The 21884-nt window shown below is 41.7% G+C and overlaps 2 protein-coding genes and 1 pseudogene across 6 annotated transcripts; 1 reads left to right on the top strand and 2 right to left on the bottom strand.

Annotated features, from left to right (window-relative positions):
• Positions 1 to 1828: 1828 nt before the first annotated feature.
• On the top strand, positions 1829 to 7124 carry LOC4342990 (probable DNA primase large subunit). 5 transcript variants are annotated; one of them, XR_010742793.1, is made up of 20 exons: positions 1829 to 2045; positions 2162 to 2223; positions 2438 to 2541; positions 2674 to 2755; positions 2833 to 2892; positions 2982 to 3036; positions 3156 to 3175; positions 3280 to 3363; positions 3453 to 3517; positions 3772 to 3820; positions 3903 to 3950; positions 4072 to 4161; positions 4237 to 4296; positions 4395 to 4454; positions 4716 to 4790; positions 4850 to 4952; positions 5183 to 5276; positions 5360 to 5467; positions 5558 to 5639; positions 6579 to 6856. XR_010742793.1 is itself a non-coding variant. In XM_026027302.2 (20 exons), the coding sequence occupies exons 1-19, from the start codon at positions 1889 to 1891 to the stop codon at positions 5588 to 5590; spliced, it is 1392 nt and encodes a 463-aa protein (XP_025883087.1). In that variant the 5' UTR covers positions 1829 to 1888; the 3' UTR covers positions 5591 to 5639; positions 6986 to 7124. The 5 variants fall into 5 exon arrangements, 3 of the variants coding, with proteins under 3 accessions (XP_025883087.1, XP_066168852.1, XP_015645424.1); XR_010742792.1 differs by having other exon boundaries at positions 6475 to 6856; XM_026027302.2 differs by lacking the exon at positions 6579 to 6856 and adding an exon at positions 6986 to 7124 and having other exon boundaries at positions 4867 to 4952.
• Positions 7125 to 11271: 4147 nt separating this feature from the next.
• Positions 11272 to 13590, bottom strand: LOC4342989 (phospholipase SGR2-like; annotated as a pseudogene).
• Positions 13571 to 15604, bottom strand: LOC136351221 (uncharacterized). The gene is made up of 5 exons (XM_066312288.1): positions 15398 to 15604; positions 15006 to 15264; positions 14252 to 14383; positions 13931 to 14055; positions 13571 to 13721 (listed from the first exon to the last, which is right to left on the bottom strand). Exons 2-5 carry the CDS (start codon positions 15042 to 15044, stop codon positions 13682 to 13684), a joined length of 336 nt encoding a protein of 111 aa, XP_066168385.1. The 5' UTR covers positions 15045 to 15264; positions 15398 to 15604; the 3' UTR covers positions 13571 to 13681.
• Between the last annotated feature and the right edge of the window lie 6280 nt (positions 15605 to 21884).

Below are 21884 nucleotides of genomic sequence, written 5' to 3'. Positions count from 1 at the left end.
CCCAACATGAAAAATTTAGACAATTTTATCTAGATGTCCGAAGTTGTATTATTTGCTAGATTATATTCCGTTAGATGGCATAAAACAGTAATAGAACTGCTGAGTATTCTTTACTCACTCTTGTGCATAATTTGGTTTTTAGGTACCAAATGATATCGATCAGCATGGGACGAGAGTAGGACAAGGACTACACATTTTATTACACTATTGAAATTTGGTTTTAGATCATGATTTTGCTTAGCATAAGTTTTGCGTAGAACTTGTAATGGTCAATTAAAGTTTTGGTTCACATTTCCTTGTGGAATTTATGGAGTTAGGATGGTTAGCAATGTGCTGATTAATTCGTTATTGATTTATCTTATGACTTCCTGTCGTGGATGTCCCTATTTTTAGGTGAGGCTCTGCCGAAATTTCTAATAATTTTAGAAGTTAGTGGTTTTGAGTGTATTTTGGTGTGGCACTTTAGGTACGTGGTTACCTGGGATGTTACAGTTGAGACCAACATCGATTCGGAGTCGGCACCGGCATCGCTCGGGCCGCCCCACGCCGTCACCGCTCGGGCCGCCCGGCACTGTCGTCGGATGGACCGCCCCGCCAGCCGCCGCTGCTCACCCCCAGCCTTCGGCCTCATATTGTTCTGCCGGTTGGGAAAAAAAAGAAAGGAGAGAGATAGAGCGGAGGGGAAGATGAAAGTGAAAGAAGAAAGAGAGAAAGAGGGGTAGATGAAAAGTAAAAGAAATGGTATTGGTGGGACCCACTATAATCAACTTGCACTGTAGAGCATTTAGCTTACAATGTTCTTAGTCTACGTGGCATGTGAAAAACAGCAAAAATGGAGGACACCCTGCTAATACCCGAATGCTAGAGCTGCTGGAGCAGTGTGGACTGGTTTGGATCGCTGCTTCACTAGGGAGTTGGGTTGGAGTGGTTTGGATCGCTGCTTCACTAGGGAGTTGGGTTGGAGGGGGACCGCTAGTTGGCGCGTATGCGCCACCGGCGCGCATTTTTTCTGGGGATAAGGTGGTTAGACTAATCTTTTAGTTTTAGATAACGATAGTTTGAGATAATAATGGTAGTAGATAAGATTTTCTTTTTCCCGCGAGATTTTTTTAACGAACAAATTGAAAAAGAAAATCTATATCTGAAGTCAAATTTTCAAAATTTTAAACCTATATTTGAAAACTTTCAACTCGAAATTTGAATTTTAAATTCAAATTTCAAAAACTTTCAACTTTTCATCCCAAATTTGAAAACTTTCAACTTGAGATTTGAAAATTTTCAACTCAGATTTAAAAATTTTCAACTCGAGATTTGAAAATTTTCTACTCAGATTTAAAAACTTTTTAACTCAAGATTTAAAACTTTTAACTCGAGATTTGAAAATTTTCAAGTCCAGATTTAAAAATTTTCAAGTAATGATTTAAAAAGTTTTAACACAAAATATTTGAAAACACGCGTACTGAAAATTTAAAAAAATAATCAGAAAAAAGAGAAAAAGAAAAGAAAAAATCGTGAAAAAAAACAAAAAAACGCAGCGCCGGGGAGGGACCGCCACCAGCTGGCGCGCGCCAATTAGCTTTCGCGGGGTTTGGAGCAGTTTTGGACTGGATGTCAACCCACTAGCTGACTAGAAGGACCCAGCTGTTCGCCACGTGTGCGTGTTGACTTCCACGTCAGCCTTGCCCTTCATCAGGCTCAGGAGCTCTAGCATCGTCAAAAGTCCTAGCGGCGGGAAAAGCGCGGCAGTTTCCCGCCAAAACGCCACCAAAATCCCCAATCTCGCGCTATCCCGCGTCCCACAAACGCGCCGACGGAGAGACGGGAGGGCAACGGGAGGGCTTAGCGCGTCGCTCCCAACGGTGATTCGAGCCAAGACCTAGCCGCCGCCATGGAGATCGTGAGATCCCACCGGCAGATCGCGGCGGAGGCGGCGGCCGGCGTAGGATGTGGCGGCGGGGCGGGAGGCCTGCCAACCTACCGGGTGGCGCCGCAGCTGGAGGTGCGGTTGGAAGAGTTTGAGCTCTTCGCCATCGACCGCCTCCGAGGTGCGGGCGCCTCCTCTCCCCTCCCCACTGTGGCGGCGTTTGTAGAGTCCTTTTTTCCTTTCCTTCCTCGCATTCTGTGAACGATTTGACATCTAGACTGCTGCTGTGTTGGTCAGTATTGAAGGGGATCGCCGACGGGCTCTCGCGAGGGAAGAGACCGGAGGAAATGGAGAAATTGGTGAGCCGTCCTCTCTCTATATATCTCGTTGCAATTCTACCACGGAGATGCGAATTCCTTCATGTATTTGGGGCAAATTAAATTCCATTTCTTGCTGGACTTTTCGATTTCAATCTTGAACATAATTTCGCGGTTAGAGTTTCAAGCTCTAGTTACCAAGTTTACCATATTTTCTTTAACAGTAATCCTATCTGTTTTCCCTCCTTGTGCTTAGGTCAAGGAATTGTGGAAAGCCCATATGAGGCACCAGGATCCTACAGAGACTTTGAACAAGGACATAATATCTCACTTTGTTCTCCGTCTTGTCTACTGCAGAACGTAAGCTTAACATTCGTTACACTTGAGTACTTGACATTCCATAGACAGTAAGCCGGTGGTTTGCTTCTGGTGCTTTCAAGTTTGAACCTTTGACTAACTTCTCAAAGGCTTTGTGCTATACCCGCATTCTAGGGAGGAGCTGCGGAAGTGGTTTCTCTCCATGGAGACTACGCTTTTTCGCTATCGCTTTCGGCTCGAGAGTCCTGAATCACAGGTGACTTTCTGTCCTTTTCTTGCATACAAGGAAAGCTATCATGCTTTAACCGTTCCTTGCCACACTGTATTTTTCAGAGGATGCTTATGAGTGAGTTTCGACTTCCATACAAAGCATTGCCACACTCGGAATTTGAGGTATGTGTTATGGTCACTCTGTTGACTTGGACCTTGATGATTTCAGTAATATTTACAGTAGTGAGATGTTCTTGTTTTCACGTTTTTAGGCTGTCAAAGACAAGTTGAGCCAAGTTGCACGCACCATTGGTCAATCTGCAGCTGGTATGGAACATCTTACTATGTGATACCTGTTCTTTATGTTGTTTCAGCACAATGGTGCTTCGCTGCTTGCAGGTGTGATCTTTCACTTGCTAAGTTTGTTCTATGTTTTCGTTTTGCAGTTGAATCTGTGTTCTTCAAGGTATTTGCATCAGTTTATTTTACCTCTTCAATTCCATATCCAGTAGAAAAAAATTGTTCGTGTGATTACCCAGTCTAAATAAACCTTGTTCGTATCCATGTAAGGTGCCTTTTGAAGAAGTTCCAGATCTTGTTGCCAGCCGCCGAGTATTTCTTTCAAAAGGATATGCTTATGTTGCGATGAGTCAGGTTTGCTGCGAAAACGAGACTGGAAACTTCTATGTACTTTTTGGATGTTGTTTCCTGCCCATTCTAAACATACTTGTATAATTTAATAGGTTGTTTCGCTTGTGGTTACCCAATTCCGCTGCAATATCTCGAAGGCACTTGTTTTAACAAATAGGTACATGGTACAAATGTTCTACTTTACTCTGCCTAGCTACATATCATGTCCGGGAAGTGTGCTTTCTTAGTTCTTTGCTGGAAAAATTGTTGCACTCTTAGGTGATATAATTAGGAACATTAACAGCATTGTCTACTATTTGCCAATAATTTACATAGAACAAAAGCCCCTTGACAGTTGGATTTATTTCTCAACTTAGAACACTCTTTAGTACAGGCTGTACTAAGCTATAATATAAATAATTCGATGTACAGAAAATGGACGGCCACCATTAAGGAACAAGAAAAGGATAGGTTGACTCCTGTGAGTATCAATTAACCACTTCCCGTATTCCTCCAGACAATCTTTTCATAACTTTTATAATCCACACTTTTTATCTTAACAGATTGTCGAAGCATTGAGTAATGCATATTTTGGACCTGATTACTCTCAGGTATGTTGCTTTATCTATAGGTGTTTTTCCAGATATTGTTAATGGGATTTTCTTCAATGCTAATGTTTACTATATTTGTTATTAATTGTCTGGCTTATCAAATATCCAATATTCTATACAGCCAAAGGATGCTGTTGAGATTTCTCTGAAGGATATTGACCAACTGGCTAAAACTTCTTTCCCTCTTTGTATGCGCCACATGCTAGAGAAGGCAAGGCACCTTAAAAGTTCACATACTTTGCTTACCTTATGATCAGGTTATTTAGTGATTGCTTTTATTTTTCAGTTGAGAGAAAACCATCATCTGAAGCATGGGGGCAGAATGCAGTTTGGTCTTTTCCTTAAGGTAATAACTTAATGAATTATCTTAATACTGGTTCTGTTATCAGTGAACACTTATTTTATTTATGTCACATTAACTTGCTTCTTAAAACTATGGTTTAGGGAGCTGGACTAAAGTTGGAAGATGCTCTAGCATTTTGGAGGGCAGAGTTTTCTCAGAAGGTGCCTAATTTTCTTTCAGAATGTAAACAGCAACTATGTTTTGGAAATAGCACATGCAAACCTTTTCTGTTTCTTTACAATACAAGTAAGCCGTGTCAAGAAAATTTTCTATAGGATCGTGTACTGCATTCTTATCTATAGTGTTGAACATTGAGTTAACCAGTAAGAAGCCCCAAACTAAACAAGTAATACCCCGTGTTGCATTGTGCAAGCCATCACAAATTATATTGCTTCACTGATGTTGGGTTTTCTTTGGATAAGGTTGGCTCTGAGCGATTTGACAAGGAATATGCCTACAGTATCAGGCATAATTATGGAAAGGAAGGAAAACGAACAGTAAGCCCCTTGTTCTATTTTTGTTGCTTGTTTGGATAATCAACTTATTCATCTCTCAGACAAATGGCTCCTCCAGGATTACACTCCGTATTCATGTCAAAAGATTATCTCTGCAACACCTGGTGTTGGTGATCACCATGGTTGCCCTTATCGACATTTTGGGTATAATCTCATTCTACCATGCCATTAACAGAGTAGTTAAGCATTTATTTGTTTTATGGTTAACTTTCTGTTATCAGTAGACTATTTATCGAATATGTCAATGGGACATGGGATTTCATATCCTAAAACTCTCTGTTAGCAGTAGACTATTTATCGAATATGTAAAAGAACCTACAGCTATCACTGTCTTTGTGAGTTACATGTGTCCTTTTCTTGTGTGATATTTCTAGTGAAGACAACTTGAGAGCAGCTCTCAATAAAATGGGAATCAGTGGTCATCCATTAGAAGAGATAATGGATAAAGTGAAGAACAGGCACTACCAGGTACTGCACCTCACAGTTCTACCTTTAATAAGCAATCTTCTAAACTTCGTCTGCTTGAACCATCTGAGTTATGAAATACACAGCTAGCTTGCACGATGACTTTTGAGGCAGAACATGGTGTCTCATGTGATACTGGAATCAATCATCCTAATCAGTATTTCAGTGAAAGCCAGAAAGTCTTGAAAGCAAAGGTGGGTCACCATAGTTGATTTGCATTCATTTGTGCATTTTGTCAGCATATGAGATGTTCAAATTGACAGTAATTTCGTTTTATTCCACAGAATCAAGCAGTGCAGAGCCAAGGAACAACCTAAACTGTAATGCTGCTGGCAAAAGTCAGTCCATCCAAATGCGGAATTTCAGGTTTCGACACTACTAGTCTGTCAGCTGTTGCGATGCATTGTTTTCTAATATCTACTGGTTATTGGCAACAAATTTCTAATGTTCAATTGTGCGAACATAAACATCATTCTCACCCTTTGCTTTTTTATAGCTATTTTTCAGTATTCAGCAATCAAATCCATGATATGTGTACAATTGGCAGCAATTCTAAGTTATTTTTCTTTTAATTTCTGTTTTTAGTTTTGATGAAATAATTTTGCTGTTTTTCCATATGAGATGTTTTTACTCCTAGATTTAACCATGAATTAAAGTTTTACTCATGGTCACATTGGACGATTTTCAAATGCCCATTTTTTGATTCAACGGTAGTTTCTAGGTTTGCACTACAAATTTTCCCATTTATCTTTGGCTTCTAAATTGCCCATGAAGTTGTGGCTTTGCATTCTGTTCAAGTGTGCCTCGTCGTTTGGCCTGTCTATTGTTATTGGAAAGGGGATATAACTCTATGCTAAGTTCTGATCTAGATTTTAAGAGAGTATTTTTCTGAGTTGGTTTCTATGAACTTCCTGCAAAATTCTTACTCTAAACAGGGTTCAAATATCAGAACCTGCTATTCCTAAACTAAGGATCATTGCTGTAATTTATACACTACACTAGCAAGACTCTTTGAAACTTGTAGAATAATAATAATACCGATTCATTTGCTAATACTACTGGGATGTCTGTAAATAAGATTTGCGTTAATTGTGTAATCATGCCCAAAAACAGCATGCAGAATTTTTGCATACAAGGTAATTTCTTTCCTAGGAATGCTACAACTAATTCCAACTGTCTAATTATTCTATCTACTTGACAGTTCGTATCAAGATTTCATCCTTGCTGCTAATGATATGGAGAACAACAATTACTAATCTTTATTCTGATGCCTAGATGGAATTCTATTGCTTTGCACGGTTTCAGAATTCCAACGGCTGAATATGTCATCCCCCAAAAGTGATGGATGTCCCTGTAAACATGACTTGAGCACAGAAAGTAGATAGAACCGTACAAGTACGTACTTGTCAAAACCAAAGGAAACCATGATTATGGATATCAAATTATTGTTTGTGTTGGTAAGTGGTAACTATGTAACCATGGTAACTATGACCAGGGGGAGTTGTGAACACCTCATCAGTTAAGTTGCGCTGTAATGTTTCTGTAATCGAAAACTTGTTCGACAAAACAATTGCGCTTCCAGATATGCAATTTCATTAATCTGCTTGAACTATTCGATCTGGCTGCCTTGACCAGTCTGGGCTCATGATCCTGACTAGCCAAAAAAGTCTGGAGGTAACCATTCAATAAACTGTGGGGCACTGATGCTGCAGGAGTTCTGATGCTGTGGTAGTGCAAGCAAGCAACCCCGGCGGCCGCGGCGCACGCGTAGAGGAAGGGAGCAGCCCCGGCGGCGACGGGCGCGGAAGGAGGAGCCATGGCGGTGGGAACGCGCAGAGGGAGAAGCCCCGGTGGCAGCGCGCGAGGAGAGAGCAGCCGCGGCGCGCGCGGAGGGAGAAGCGGCAACGGCGGCGGCGCGCACGGAGGGAGAAGCGGCAACTGCAGCGACGAGCGGGGAGGGAGGCGGAGGCCGGCGCGCGGAGGGCGGGCGGCGAGCGGCAGCCAGTTCGCTGAGGGAGGGAGGTTGGGATCCGCACAGCGCCCGCGCTCACCGGCGACGAGCACAGAGGGAGGCACGGGGAAGGAGTCGCGATGGGTCATTCCTCGCGCCGCCGCCGCCGCCGCTGCCCCCTTCCACCCCGCGTCGGCGCCGCATCTCCCTCCCTCCCTCCGAGCGGACGCAGCCAGTGTCGCCGCCCCTCCGCGCACTGATGTCGCCGCTCCTCCTCTCTCTCCGCGCGTTGGAGCAGCCCCTCTCCCTCCCTCCGTCCCTCTGTGCAGCAGCACCCGACGCCGCTGCTCCTCCGCCGGAGCCACCCCTTAAAATTTTGGATTGCTTTTGTTAAAGTTCAATATTTCTTTTTCAAACTGAAGTCAATTTTGTCAAAAAGAAATTTAAAAATCAAGTTAGATTTGTCAAAAACCTATCAAATCTACGTTAATTTGGTCAAAAAAACTCGTGAAACCTAATTCAAATCTGTCAAGCCTATGACAAATACGTCGTATATTTGGTTGAATAAAAAAAATAGATACTGGGTCAAATGAGCAAGGGTATAGACGGTCTCTTTTTCCTTGAGTTAACACCGTTAGCTTGTCTTAACGGTATAGGGACATGTATAGGGACATATCTGATCTTCATTTTTTTAAAAAAAAGGGGTCAAATAAGCTAATGGTATAGGGTTATATCTGATCTTTATTTTTTTAAAAAAAAAGGGGTCAAATAAGCAAACTAAAAGGAGTAGAGTCAAATTGCTAGTTACATTTCAAAACAAGGTTAAATGCGCAATTGCCCCTATGGATTAACACATTTGTTTGCTATTCAATAAGAGGAGTTTCATATGTCCGCTCACCCCTCCCACGTACATCTCCCCGCTACGTAAAAAAACCGGTGTACACTCTAAAAGATCCATCAACCATGAAATGACCTGCTATCAATTTTTGAAAGGAACTTAATGTCGCCTAGAGGGGGGTAAAATAGGTGTTCCTAAAAATTATCACAACTTCATATCATATTAGAGATATGAGAACTTTCGGTTTAAATAGGAACTTCCGGTATGAGATTGGAAGTTCCGGTCTCAACCGAAAAGTTCGGCGGATAACGGAATAAAACACTAACTATGAATTTGTAGCTTGAATAAACAAAATGTATATGAATCAAAAGGTGACAAATAAGGTATCTAAGTAAGATATAAGGTCACCAGCTATATTAATTAAGCATACAAGTAGATCAGGTAAAAACAAGCTCAAGCACAATATGAGATATGGCAAGAACGGACAAACCAAGAGAGTAGACAAGTTGATTTGTTTCCCGAAGTTCGGATCCACGGATCCTATGTCTCCGTTGAGGGGCCACAAGACCGGGTCTATTTCAACCATTTCCTCACGAGATTGCACAAATGCACTCCTCGGTTTCACTCTTGATTTCTTCCCTTACGGAGGCGAAATCGAAGTCTTCACAAACTTTCTATGGCACACCACAACCTTGGGTGATCACCGACGATGCCTAGCCATCTGGAAAACCTTAGTCCCCAAGAGTAACAAACACAATCGAAGATTTACTTGCTATGAACTCGAGTGCTCAAAGTATGGAGTGAAACTCACTAGCTCTCAACTTCTCAATCTCTCAATCCAACTCTCTCCTCTTCTCAAATCCCTCTAACAAAGAGGCACCACAAAGGATGGAGTGAAGCTCACTAGCTCTCAACTCCTCACTCTCTCAATCCAACTCTCTTCCCTTCTCAAATCCCCCTCACAAAGAAGCACCACAAAAGGATGGGAAATGGGGATGGCTATTTGGCTTTGGATGTGTTTAATATTGCCCAAGAACAGCAGCCCCTCAAAGGAGGGGTGTAGGAGTTTATATACCCGAGCCTCTCAAAAACTAGACATTGTAGGTCAAGACTGTAATTTTCGGAAGTTCCGAAAAGCATTTTCGGATATGTCCGAAAATTTACAGAAGCCAATCTCAGATTCGTGGCCATTTTTGGAATTTCCAATAATTTTCGGATATTTCCGAAATATTTTCAGAATTTCTGAGAAGCACATAGTAAAACGACTATAACTTTTCGCTCGGGAGTCCGTTTTTGATGATCTTGGACTATATGGAAAGCTCACTCAGAGGACTACCCAACTCAACCAAAAACAAGGTCCAAAACCACTCAAAGGATATGTTAAAGCTTAGGTTTCTCTCAAGAGAACTACCCAACTCAACCAAAAACAAGGTCCAAAACCAATCAAAGGATATGTTAAAGCTTAGGTTTCTCTCAAGGTAGTACTATAATAGGTCACTTTGAGCACCAAGACATATACAAACACCTCGATGTTGCATCCGTCTTAATAGTACGGCATTCCTAAACTCAAATATAAATAGGAAGAGAATTATACCAATAGGAATGCCTTCTTTCCATCTTTCTTTATCTTAAGGGACGCCAATGCCGAAACCGTTTCACCATATATTCATCAAATGATTGATGAGGTTACTTCTAGCTTCAAATGGCCTTGCACGGTCCATCATGACAAAGCCGTCACTCGCCCTTCACCACATGATTTGGTTCTTCGGCGCCAAGCCCCTTGCTTGCCCTTCACCGCCACATGGTCCATCGCGACCGAGCATCGCTTGCCCTTCACTGTCTTGCCATAGTAGCCACTTCATATCCCATATCTTCAATATCTCCACTTTGTTATTCTTGGTATTTTAGGTGCAATCATATCACTTGAGTGTCAACACCTTTTCAATCCTTGGAACCTATTTTTCTCATTCAATTCAATGAAATTATTAGTCTCAATGATCCGGTTGTCAACCTCCACATGTTGACCAACCGATCGCATGTATAAAAGGATATAAATAAATGATGAGTATTAATCAACACCACAAGTGTCATATACTTAAATATATGCTCAAATGTAAATATCTTAATTAAATAAAAGTGAATAACTTGGATCGATTACATGCATAACTAAAGTATAGGATTTGCTACCCCTAAATGTATGCATACAAAATGTTTGTTGTGTGAAGTAAGAATATGCATAAAAGAATGAAACATTAGGAGCTTATCCTATACAAGAATAGAAGGCATTTATCAAATATAGGCATTAAAATAAAAACATACATTCATCATCTCCATGTTCTGAATGTAAATAGACTAAATAAGATATGGCTCAAACAAAATATTAGTCTCACATGCTTATGTAATCACATAAAAATATTATATATGAATATATTAATATGTGCACGGAGAGAAAGAGTGTCATATATAGCTTGATCTCCATGCATTTCATCCTTGTTATTTAGGTACACCATCAATGAACGTTTCTCTCTCATATTCCATTTTCATATCCATATGAGACTAGTAGACAAAGAAATATTTATAACAATGTTAGTCTCATGTAATTGGATTTGTCATTTATCACCAAAACCAAATTAAATGGATTTGTCATTTATCACCAAAACCAAATTAATGGCACTCGAACTTTCAATTTACAAGTAGATTTTCTTGACTCGAAACTAGCCGAGCCGTCTAATGTAGTAGCGAGTTGAATATACTTTTCTCCTCTCTTTTTTTTTTTAAGTGAAAGCGGCAAAGCATTATCGAATATATTAGAAGGCCAGAAATAAAGTTTTTACAATAGGGTGATTACATATAGCATTTGTGAGCATCTAGGAGATGAATTAACATATTAAGAAACTATAATTGAGGCGTTTGGAAGGCGAAGTCACACTCATGCAGATCTTCCGGGACTGGACGTGCCGTTCTCTGTGTGTTCGGTTCCTCCCCTTGGAAAATTTTCATGTTTCTCTGAAGCCAAACGTGCTACCACATCCTTATTAGGGTTACAATTTTACTCATGGCTTTCCAACCTGCTCCTCGTTGAAGCTATGCTTGTCATCCATTCAATAATACTAGAGCCTGGGGCGCGCCGTTGGCGCGCCGCCTGTACACAACGAAATTGAAACAACACGTGATAAGCAGGGAACAAATAGGAAAAGGAACAGGGAAAAGGAGAGAAAGCAGGGAGTTATAGATAAACAAACTGCAGCACTAATTACATATATGTATTTCGATACATAGGAGTCTTTAATAATAAACATATATAGATGGTAGTATGTAAGATATGTAAGGCAGCTCAGTACTTCTGATAAGAAGTGAAGACGCAGAGCTAATTAGCATAGTAATAGTGGTAGGGTTGGTGAGTGGTTCATCTTCATAGCGATGAATGTGCTTACTGCTAGCAAAAGGATGATCCTAATATAGTTATGATCGTTCAGATGCTGTTCACAGAACATCGATAGTTACTTCAATGTGAGTTGCCTTGTAGAAGTGGAAGATGCATACTAATCCAGCATATATGTGATTGTGCCTTGCAAACTTCATCCACCCTTTCTTCAAGTTGCAGCGACCATCAGATGAAACGTGGAGGATCACGTTGGTTGAAATACACTGATAGGTCACGGCAATTGAGAACAACAGCTCCCAAATTCAGCACCATTTCGATCAACATCTGAGTAGATCCTCCACAGCTTCCACTATTCCAGTAGCCTGGCAGCATGTAAACAAAATTTTCAATGATAATTAGTTTCTCACTCCAAACAAAAACGTACAGGAGGCGCGCAATAATTAGTTTCTCATGATCGCTAAAAACTTTAATCAAAGAATGAAGGAGGAGATGCGGGCAGCGGCGGCGGCGAGGGCAAGAGAGGGAGAATGACCATATCAACACGCACCTGAAAAGATTTGAGAAGAATACAATTGGTCGTCCATACCATCAGGAAGATTCACAGCTTGAATCGTTCTCCGATTTCTTGAATAAGTCATCACTTTTCTTGAGAATTCCTTAACTAATGAATTATCTGAAAACGTCAAGGGAATCTCTCAGCAATTGGATCCCTCACATAAAACAGTCGAATAGGCATCCTTTCAGGATCATCAGTTGGAGTTTCTTCAGGTATATCATGGTACAGATGTTTGAGAATGAAGAGAGCAGTATCATGATCTCGCCAATAATTGCTACAAGAATAAACCTGCAGGCCAGTTAAATGGTGAAATAGACATGATAAAACAATTAGCAAACAACAGGATTGGTTATGGAACCTACATATGAGATCCAAGGGCAGATAAGTATAGGTGTTGAAATGTTTTCTCCTGAAATCAGATGATTCAGACTGTAAGCTACAACATATTTGTACTGACAAATAATATACAAGCCAGAAAATAAAGGGGTCAAGGGAATTGGTGATGCTGACAAAAGGGTTCGCAGTCCTGACACAGGAACCACTAAACCAGCAGAGACTGGGGAACCAGCCAATTAAGCTTGCCAGTGGTTATATGATTTCCACTGTCAGTTCCTTCAAGGCACAGTAGTTGGTTAAGATAGGTTAGCTAAAGGGTTACTGAACATATTAGGCATATTTTAAATCATGTTCTCACTCATTTGGTATATAAGTGCATTTAACAGTATTTAACCTCTTGGATTTATGTGCTCTTTTATGAGCCAAAATTTAACCAACTTTAGAGTTTATGGGTTTAACTCTCTTGTGAAGATTAACCCTGAAGCTAATTTAGGGTGTTAAACTAATCACTTATATTGGTTAGGGTGATTTAAGCTCTCACCATTCATGTCAAAAGCAATGTACAGTACTTTTCATATCCACAGCAGACCACACAATTTCAATGCTTACACATACACCAGCAGAGAGTGAAATTGAACTTGCTTTAATAGGAAAAGTCTGATAACCTGAAGTACATGGTCAATCCGACCATCTGGTGAACCTGTCAGCCTTTCCATCATCATGTAACCATATGACTTCTCTTTCTCATTATTGCTGTCAACATCCTCTGAACAACCAAAAAACGTAATCAGAACATTGCTTTTTGTGACTTGCAATGCGTAGAAGACAGAAAAAAAATCTACTATATGCATACCGGCTGTGTCATTTCTGCTCAGTGATAGCAAAGCAACTACTGCTTTAACCTAAACACAAAAGGGAGATTAAAGGTCCCAACTCATTAAGAAAGAGCTACGTGAACAGCTATGTTTCTAGATCATTCACAGGTAACAAAGCATTTATGTACCAAGGCCCATGTCTCATATTACCATCGCCAAAGAGCAAACCTTACCTTCAGTGACTTGAACTGGCGAGCAACAGCTTGAGACCGTGCAGCAATATCTTCAGTGAAATAGTTAATTCCTGCATGACATGTCAACCCAAATCAGATAAATCAGATAAACAAGAGTAATTTACTATAACAGAGACACTCGCCTAAAAGGTGTCCGAGAATATACTGAATCACTCACCTGCACTCCTACATGTATCCTCTTTCCCCCTCTATGGTAGGGTACAATTACAGGGCACTTGCTTATGTAATATTCACATACAAGTGGTTCGATCCTGTATAAAAGCCAACTTAGATTCATGAGACAGCTCCTCGCTTTGCAACAGATAAGGACAGTCTTCTCCAGTACATAAAGAGAAGTGATGAAAACACCATTAATACATTGGTGGTCAGATATATTTATAACAATGGAAGCTATGAATTTATCGTTTCCTTTCTATTAGAAAATGTCATCTTAAAAAGGAAAAAGCAAAATAATAGCCAGGTTGAAATTATAAGTATTTCACAATATTTATGTAGGGTTTTTTGGTCTTACAGATAACTTACTCTCTTGGTGTGACTGTCACATCTAACACCCTTCCAATTGCAAGGATCCACATCTTGTTCACACCAGTTGAGAAATATCCCTTCAGAAGTTGTAATTGCCTTCTTGAAGGCAAGAAGTGCTTCACCTGTAGGAAACCGTCAATAGAATCATAGTAAATGAGCACAGATTGTCAAGTGGACCACACAAATACCAACCATAACTATGAACTGTCACATACCATCTGAAATTAGATGATGAAACTGTAGGGAACAAAATTTTGTGCACATGAGGCGACAAAAAGAACATAAGTATTGAGGGAAACAGGCAATATATATGCTCACTTCGTCGGGAATGTTTGGATCTGCCCCAGATTCCACCAAGCAATTGACAAATCTGATGGAGCCGGTATGACTACATGCTAACAGCAGAGGAGTTGCTCCATTGAATCCAGCGCCATTAACGTTAGCATCGGCCTAGTTCATGTGTTCAGCACAGTAGATTCTTTAGAAAGCACTGTAAATCCAGAATGATGGTTAAGGTATAAATGCCAGTAAACAAAATTGCAAGAATAATGAAGTTAGTGGTACAAGGAAGTAAAAAAGCATGGAGCTGGAGAAAAAAAGAACGAAGATAATTAGCAGAAAATCTATCTGAAAGAGCAACTTCATGCATTCCAATGATCCCCCCAAAAGTGACGAAACCAACGGTGTGAAGACGAAATTGGCAATCCTGTTGGGCTACAAAATCCAAAAGAGATTTCAAATCAAAACTACCTGCCTAATACATTGTATTTGTCAGGATTGGAACAATTAGCATTTCAGGGAACCAAAAATATAGTTAAAATTTGTCAGAATTGGAGCAATTAGTTCCCTAAAATACAGTCAAGAATCATCATCACTGCGTCCGCCTACATCAGCGCCATGGTTCAGCAAGACGCTGACGACGGCGGCGTGTCCCCACTGCACCTCTATAGATAAACCTAATCCCAACAACTCGCTCAAGCTCCTCGATCTGCAACAGATTCCAATCCACAAACTAACAAAAATAAATGTTGGGAGGAGAATCACAAGTCATATGAGCTCATGAGTCATGTACCTGCGCTATGGTTGGCGGAGCCAGAGCCGGAAGATCCATCGCTAGTTAGCGAAGCTTCACTTCAGTGATTGCCCAGAGGAAGGTGACGACATGGACCAGGTCAGGGCGCCCGCTGCACTGATGTCAATGGCTTCTTCGTCTCCTTTGGCATCGACCCGAAAGATCGCCTTGCATGGATGGGGAGTGGCAAGACTGGAGGTTGAACGACCGCAACCAATCGAACGCCATCCCCACAGGAAACTCATCTGCTCCCCATCTCCTGCATCACCACCCCAACCCACCATTCGACAAGAAAATCAATATTCAGGAGCGAAATCGAGTAAATCGATCCCAAGTAGAGGGAAAAGGAGGGCGCTGGAGGAAGTGATGACTCAGGAAGGGTTTCCTTTTACCTCTCATGGCAGCCATCGGTTCTGCCTGCCGGTGGTGTCGATTTTTTGCGAGGGGAATGGACAGGAGGTGGAGGCGCTCGGAGACGGCGACGCTACGGCGATGGCGACGGCGACGGCGACGGCGGCGGAGGCGCGAGGCGATGCGGATGACGATGGCAACGGCGCGAGGCGGAGGTGGCAGCGCGAGGGGAAAGCGCAGGCGGCGGCGAGAGAGGGAGAGAGCGAGACGAGGGAGGATGGGATGCGGGCGGCGGAGGCTAGGGTTGGGGGCGGGCGGGTTAGTGCGCGGAGTTTTGCGAAAAAGCCCCTCGGCTTTCTTGTTTTACATCGCAGTCCCAACACGCGATTTTTCCCTCCTTATCACGTAATATCCATCTTTTCTAAGGTCCTTTACGTAAAAAACCACCTCACAGGTATTTCCTCGGGGGACTGCGGCCGAATTACGCGCGAACCGGAGGGCCTTTTCGCAAAAATGCCACCCGCGCACTGTACATACTGTAGCAAAATCCTGACGTGGCACACCTCCTCGCCCGCCCTTTCTGCGCCCCATAATGTACTCCGATTCGAATGATTTTGGTTATTATTGATTTCTCTTGTTGCAGCCACCAAGTCCCAAGTCTGTCATGTGAAATCACATTGTCGAAATAGATGATCTGTGATGAGGGAGTTAGGTCCCGATCTTCCGATAGGTATTGATAAACAGTCGATTTGAGCGGAGTCTCGACACAACTCGATCCGGCTTCTGAACGAACACGCTACTAAGCCCCGCAATCGCAGCACCACGTCTCCTCTGGTTATCAACCGTGCCGAAACCCGGTTGACCTCGCCGAGAAAGCTAATCCCTACATGCGAATTGAAGAACACAAGCAAGAACAAGATAGATTGCAACCAAATTGCATATGAATGATTAAGCACACGAATTTGGGGTTCTACAAACCGATCTAGTGGCGAAATTGTTCTTGACAGAATAATCTAAGCAAAACCCAACTCTAAACGATGACGGCTACTGAATTAATATGATTAGAGACGTCCTAGGGTTGCCCTAGGGCGCACACCCCCTTGGGCTAAGCCCACGACACAATTACAAGGCCCAAAACCCAAGTCAGATTCAGACTGGATGAGATACGTGGCTTGTTTTGCAGATTCCTGGCAGCTCGGTAGGAATTTTGATGTGGGAACAAAACCATCTGAAAATAGACTCCATCAGCTTTCCAACAAGTACTCATGGGCCCCGAAATTCCTTCTAGATCAGCAGCTAGGTCCGTTTGAAGTTGATGCTGTCAAGAGACCCGAATTCGAATCCAAAACGTGTAGAACTTTATCTCTTGTCTTATATGGGCCAAAAGTGACGTGATAAGATGGAAGTGGACTTGGAGCAGGTCTTGATATGGTCCCCAATCAACTTCTTTGATCATCCATGAATTCGTTACGCTCGGTCTCTTTTCCTTAGCCCAAGCAAGTACCTATGCAAACAAAAACATAGGAAACTCATTGTGTAGCAACGTTTGTTCAAATATATAACATGCTAATTTAATGTAGAACATATGCACCTTTGGTTGATTAATACATAAGGTAGTCATGGTTATATCCGAGCTAGTTGTGTCCTCATCATCCTCCCCTTCTTGATTGGAAACCGTCCTCGGTTTCACCTTGTCATGGAGCGTATTGTACTTATCTTTGTCTATCACAACATCCTGTGCTGAACATTTCTTGTTGACCATATGATTGGATCCTAAAATCTTTGTAGTTGAAAAACCACAACACTCCCCTTCTTGCAAACCAACCTGTAACTCATTTAAATAACTAGAGGAACTAGATAGATAATTACTTATATGTATGCGGTCCTCTAGACAATACATTTCATCATGAAAAGAAGGTGTAGTCAAATTCGAACAAATATATACTCGATGAACATTATATTCTCCTTTACTATCATAATTGCCAATAATATGAAAAATCACATCAGAAGGGCATGGCAATTCCAATCTAGCAAATAGTTTCTTCTCTAAACAGTTGAGTGGACAAAGATCATCAAATTGAATATAACCCCAAGTATTTAAAGAAGATAGCAATTTAAGCTCTTCATTCTCGCTAGCAATGTGAATAACATGTTTAAACTCAACACATAGTGGTTCTACTATAGAATTAACATGTTCATTCACTAGTTGTGGCATGGATATAAGTGAAGCATCGCACAACTCTTTTTTATCACTAAAAACATCAAGCAAATTGTTTTGTGACAAAGGTATTTCAACAATTGTTTCCACTATGGGTTGCTCTAACGTAGCATAAGTAGTGGACATAGTTGGCACAACATAAATATGCATACCTTGAATAGCTATAGCACCATTATCATTACCTTCTTTCTCATCTTCCTCTTCGTCTTTCTTCTCTTCCTCATTACCTTGGTTGTTCTCAGATGCATGCAAAATATTAGTATCCAAAGCAATAGGCACAACAATACGTTCATTTTGTAATAATTCAGGAGGCCCGAATCCGAATCCAAAACGTGTAGAACTTTATCTCTGATCTTCTATGGACCAAAAGTGACGTGATGAGATGGAAGTGGACTTGGAGAAGGTCTTGATATGGTCCCCAATCAACTTCTTTGATTATCCATGAATTCGTTACGCTCAGTCTCCTTTCCTTTGCCCAAGCAAGTACCTCTGCAAAACAAAAACACAGGAAACTCATAGTGTAGCAACGTTTGTGTTGGCAACTTTTTTTGACAAGTTGACAAGCACGATCGCAACACCTAAACGCCTTGCGGTGATATGGAGTCGCCAACCACCTCGATCTAGCCAAAGGGCCAAATCAAGATGGGTTTTGTAGAAAAACAACTAAACCGGCTACCGGCTAGAGGATAACTACCCGTCTCGTGGGCAAAACGGAAGGTTTTCAGGACAAACCTACAAAGAGGTGTCGCACTCTCGCAGCGACGGCAGACGGTTTACGGCGCAAACCGACAAAGATGGACTAAAACTGGGGTAAAATAGAAAACATAGTAAAAGAACGATTCAAGTAGATTGTATTCTGGGGTTTTACAATGAACCGGCCTTGTCCCTTAAATAGGGGTTGGTCTTGCCCTATACAGGCCCTTCTCCACGTCCAACTCGGGATAGAAACTAAAGAAAACACGAAACATGCCTTCCCGAGCAAGGAAACCCGAGACCCGACGAAAATAGACTCGGACTCGGACCCTGCCGGTCTGACCGCCCACATACCTGCGGTCAGACCAGCCCTACTAGCCGGTCAGACCGCCCACATACCTGCGGTCTGACCGGCCCTGTGAAGGAAGCCTGGCACTTTCCAAACTTTGGCAATTTTTCCTTATTTCGTCCATAGGTGCCAAATTTGGTGTAAACACATGCCCCCCTGCCTTTTTGGTGAACATACGTGAACCTAAAAGCATAGAACATGTTATCTCAGGGCGAAAATCCAATTACCGGCCATAGGACTTCCTAAGCATCTTACCAAATGCTCGGGAAATATTTCTTCAAGCTATCTCCCATTAATTGCTCTCTGAAAACACCGTCTTGAAGTGTCTTCATCTCCTTCAAAGTCTTCAAACGCTTGTCGATGACGTCTTCAAAATTGCTTCCCATCAAGGTCTTGTAATCTTCAACCGACAAGTCGTCTTGCTTAAAATACCGAAGAGAGCCAAGATTTACCTCAACTGGCAAAACGGCAATTTCAACAATGTTTTATTACTTGACTCGGCTTATCCATTAGCCCGAGCGTAGTAGAGAAAAGAACTCAACAACTTAATATCATAAAATTCGGCAAAACCTTTCACCTCCTTAGACATAAAAGAAGCTCCTCGATCAAAGTTTAAGGAATACCGAATCTATGAATAATATGCTTCAAAATAAAGTCAATTACCTTCGTACAAGTAATATTGTCGAGCGGCACGGCTTTGGCCCACTTAGTGAAGTAATCCATTGCAACTAGCATGAACCAATGCCCTTTTGATAACGAAGGATAAATCTGACCAATGAAATCCAAAGCCCTACCTCGGAACGGTCATGGTTCGATATGCGCCAACTGAACATTGCCAATCCGTTGACAAGCTTCACTTCCTCTGTAGCACTTGAAATAATCATCAATTACTTTCGGCCAATAGAATTCCACTCTTCTAAGCAACCAATGCATCTTATGGGCCGATTAATGAATTCCACAAATCCCTTCATGCACATCTCCCCTAGCAACTTTAGATTAATCATTGTCTAAACACATCAATAGCATTCCATCAATATTTCAGCGATATAATATTTGAACGCTTGCCGCCGAATCTTCCGGTCAACCCCAAGACTAGGATCTTTCAAATATTCTATTCAAAGGGATTCTCCAATCTATTTCTGACTTATGGGCACAAATGTCCGAATTCACAATTAATCCGGTCTTTAAATCAATTGTAACGTGCCCCCCAGCTCTCTACCCGGGATCGGTCAGACCGGACACACAATGCCGGTCAGACCTCCCTGTCTATCCGGTCGGACCGGCCATGCAGAGCCGGTCAGACCGCCGGTCATCACCGGTCAGACCGGCCATGCAATGCTGGTCAGACCGCCCCTGGTCCGTGATTTGGCCAATTTCATCCAAAGACTTAAAAATCAAGCACCGACTTTTCTAGTAAAAAATACTCCTTTCTTCATATTATAACTAGATGCTTGGTGTATCAAACTATTGGACCAAAATCCATCCTCTCTAGACATATGAAAAAATTATAACATCCAACTAACATGTCTAGATGAATACTAATTCAAATGGCTTTTGAAACAATAATCATCATGGCATCAAAACACTTAGCCAATTGAAGTATGATCAATAATGAATCACCAAAGTCATATGTGTCACATGCATAGATTCCAATAAACTACAAATGTAAGTAATCGGCTTGAGTATGTATGTAAAATATTAACAATGCCAATGTTCCTAAATACAATAACTCTAGGACAAATCATCACATTGACCATTGACACTAGCCGAATTACTAATAAGCAAAACTTTCATGGTGCAATAAATATGAAATCTATATATTATATGGTGATCCATAAAAACACATATGATTTGGCTCTAAATAAATATCAAAGACTCATGAGCCAAATCATACTTTAAACAAATTATATGCCAACCTACCAATTCCACTACCTAGAACTGGCATTTGCAACATGTATGTATAATATCAATTTGATAAACAAAAACACACATGTGCTAGATAGCAAGCAATGTTCTAACATGGCATAGGCATATAATATAACGTTGAACACAATAAACCAATAAACCCATACCTTGCCTTAGCATCCAACAAACGGCGGCTCAAAGATATGATGTTGTATCCATCGCCGTTCATCTTCTCTTGGTTCCCTCATAAGCATAATAATGTCTTGCCCCCCAAGCAAAATCAGCTTTCTAGATTGTGCGATTTCGAAGGCAAGACGGATACCGCACTAACACCCATAGCATCATGTGAAGGAGACTTATCTCTAATGACCGATGATTCTTCTCTCATCAAATTGGATTTACCTCTACTATGGGAAATCACCGGTCTCTTAACTTTTACCTCTTTGGATCTCTACACTTGCCTAGGTGTCGTTCGAGGCTCTAAATTATTACATGTTTTGTTCTCCACATCTTCGGCCTCCTTTTCTAAGAAGACGCTGTAGCCTCCTCTTTTGAGAGAGAGATAAGCCAGAAGGTATCCACTTCGGCTGTGGTTGTTTTCCAGGAGCTAAACAATGATTCTTCATATTTTTGGTCGAAGTGGAAGCTCCTATGTTGCTCTCAATCTTTCCACTCTTCTGCAATACCCCCCCGGTCAAACCGGCCTCTGGTCCCGGTCAGACCGGCCACAAGCCGTCGGTCAGACCGGCCAGGAGGGTCGGTCAGACCGGCCGTTGTCTGGCGGTTAGACCGGCTAGCTGGCTCGGTCAGACCGCCGATGTCGACAGCAACGGCGTCGGCTTTAGTCTTCTCCGCTTGTATAGTTTTCGCCGCATCTCTAGTAGGTACATGAACACCTTGATATTCCTCATTGATAGCAACGACCTCCGGAGCTTTGGCTTCTTTCCTCACCCACACATTTTTCACCTTTGATCCACCGGACCGATTCTTTTGTGAGAAACGGTCTTGTCCTGAATTAGATGAATGATTCGGTACTGACCTAGGTGATTCCTTCCACTCTTGATAATATGGCATAGGTGGTTGAGGCATCCATGGCATATAATACATAAAAGGATAACCATATAGTGACATTAAATATGGATACTATGGCATCACAACCGGAGGTTTGTATGGAGTTGGTATGGTTGATGGCTCCGATTGCTTTGATGTTTGACCAAATCTCTTCCTACGAGATGATCTTGGTCTTTTCGAATCACTAGTTTGGTTATCAGATCGTTGACCGGCTAATCCTTTCTCGTACTTAGCCATAAGCATCTCAAAAGTGAGCTTCGGCTTTTTAGTCTTTTGGGAACTAGATGACTCA

The sequence above is a fragment of the Oryza sativa genome, chromosome 7, assembly GCF_034140825.1.
Source record: "Oryza sativa Japonica Group chromosome 7, ASM3414082v1".
Classification (NCBI taxonomy): domain Eukaryota; kingdom Viridiplantae; phylum Streptophyta; class Magnoliopsida; order Poales; family Poaceae; genus Oryza; species Oryza sativa.
The sequence above is the reverse complement of the archived record's forward strand: the minus strand, read 5'-3'. Positions and strand labels throughout refer to the sequence as shown.

Bases quoted from the DNA above. Each gene is read 5' to 3' on its own strand.
- LOC4342990 (XM_026027302.2), top strand. From the start codon at position 1,889: ATGGAGATCGTGAGATCCCACCGGCAGATCGCGGCGGAGGCGGCGGCC. The intron at 2,893-2,981 runs GTATGTGTTATG...TCACGTTTTTAG, and splicing joins TGCCACACTCGGAATTTGAG to GCTGTCAAAGACAAGTTGAG. The intron at 3,951-4,071 runs GTATGTTGCTTT...TATTCTATACAG, and splicing joins TTGGACCTGATTACTCTCAG to CCAAAGGATGCTGTTGAGAT.
- LOC136351221 (XM_066312288.1), bottom strand. From the start codon at position 15,044: ATGGATCTTCCGGCTCTGGCTCCGCCAACCATAGCGCAG. The intron at 14,384-15,005 runs GTACATGACTCA...CACATGAACTAG, and splicing joins CTCCGCCAACCATAGCGCAG to GCCGATGCTAACGTTAATGG. The intron at 14,056-14,251 runs GTGAGCATATAT...GGTTTCCTACAG, and splicing joins ATCCAAACATTCCCGACGAA to GTGAAGCACTTCTTGCCTTC.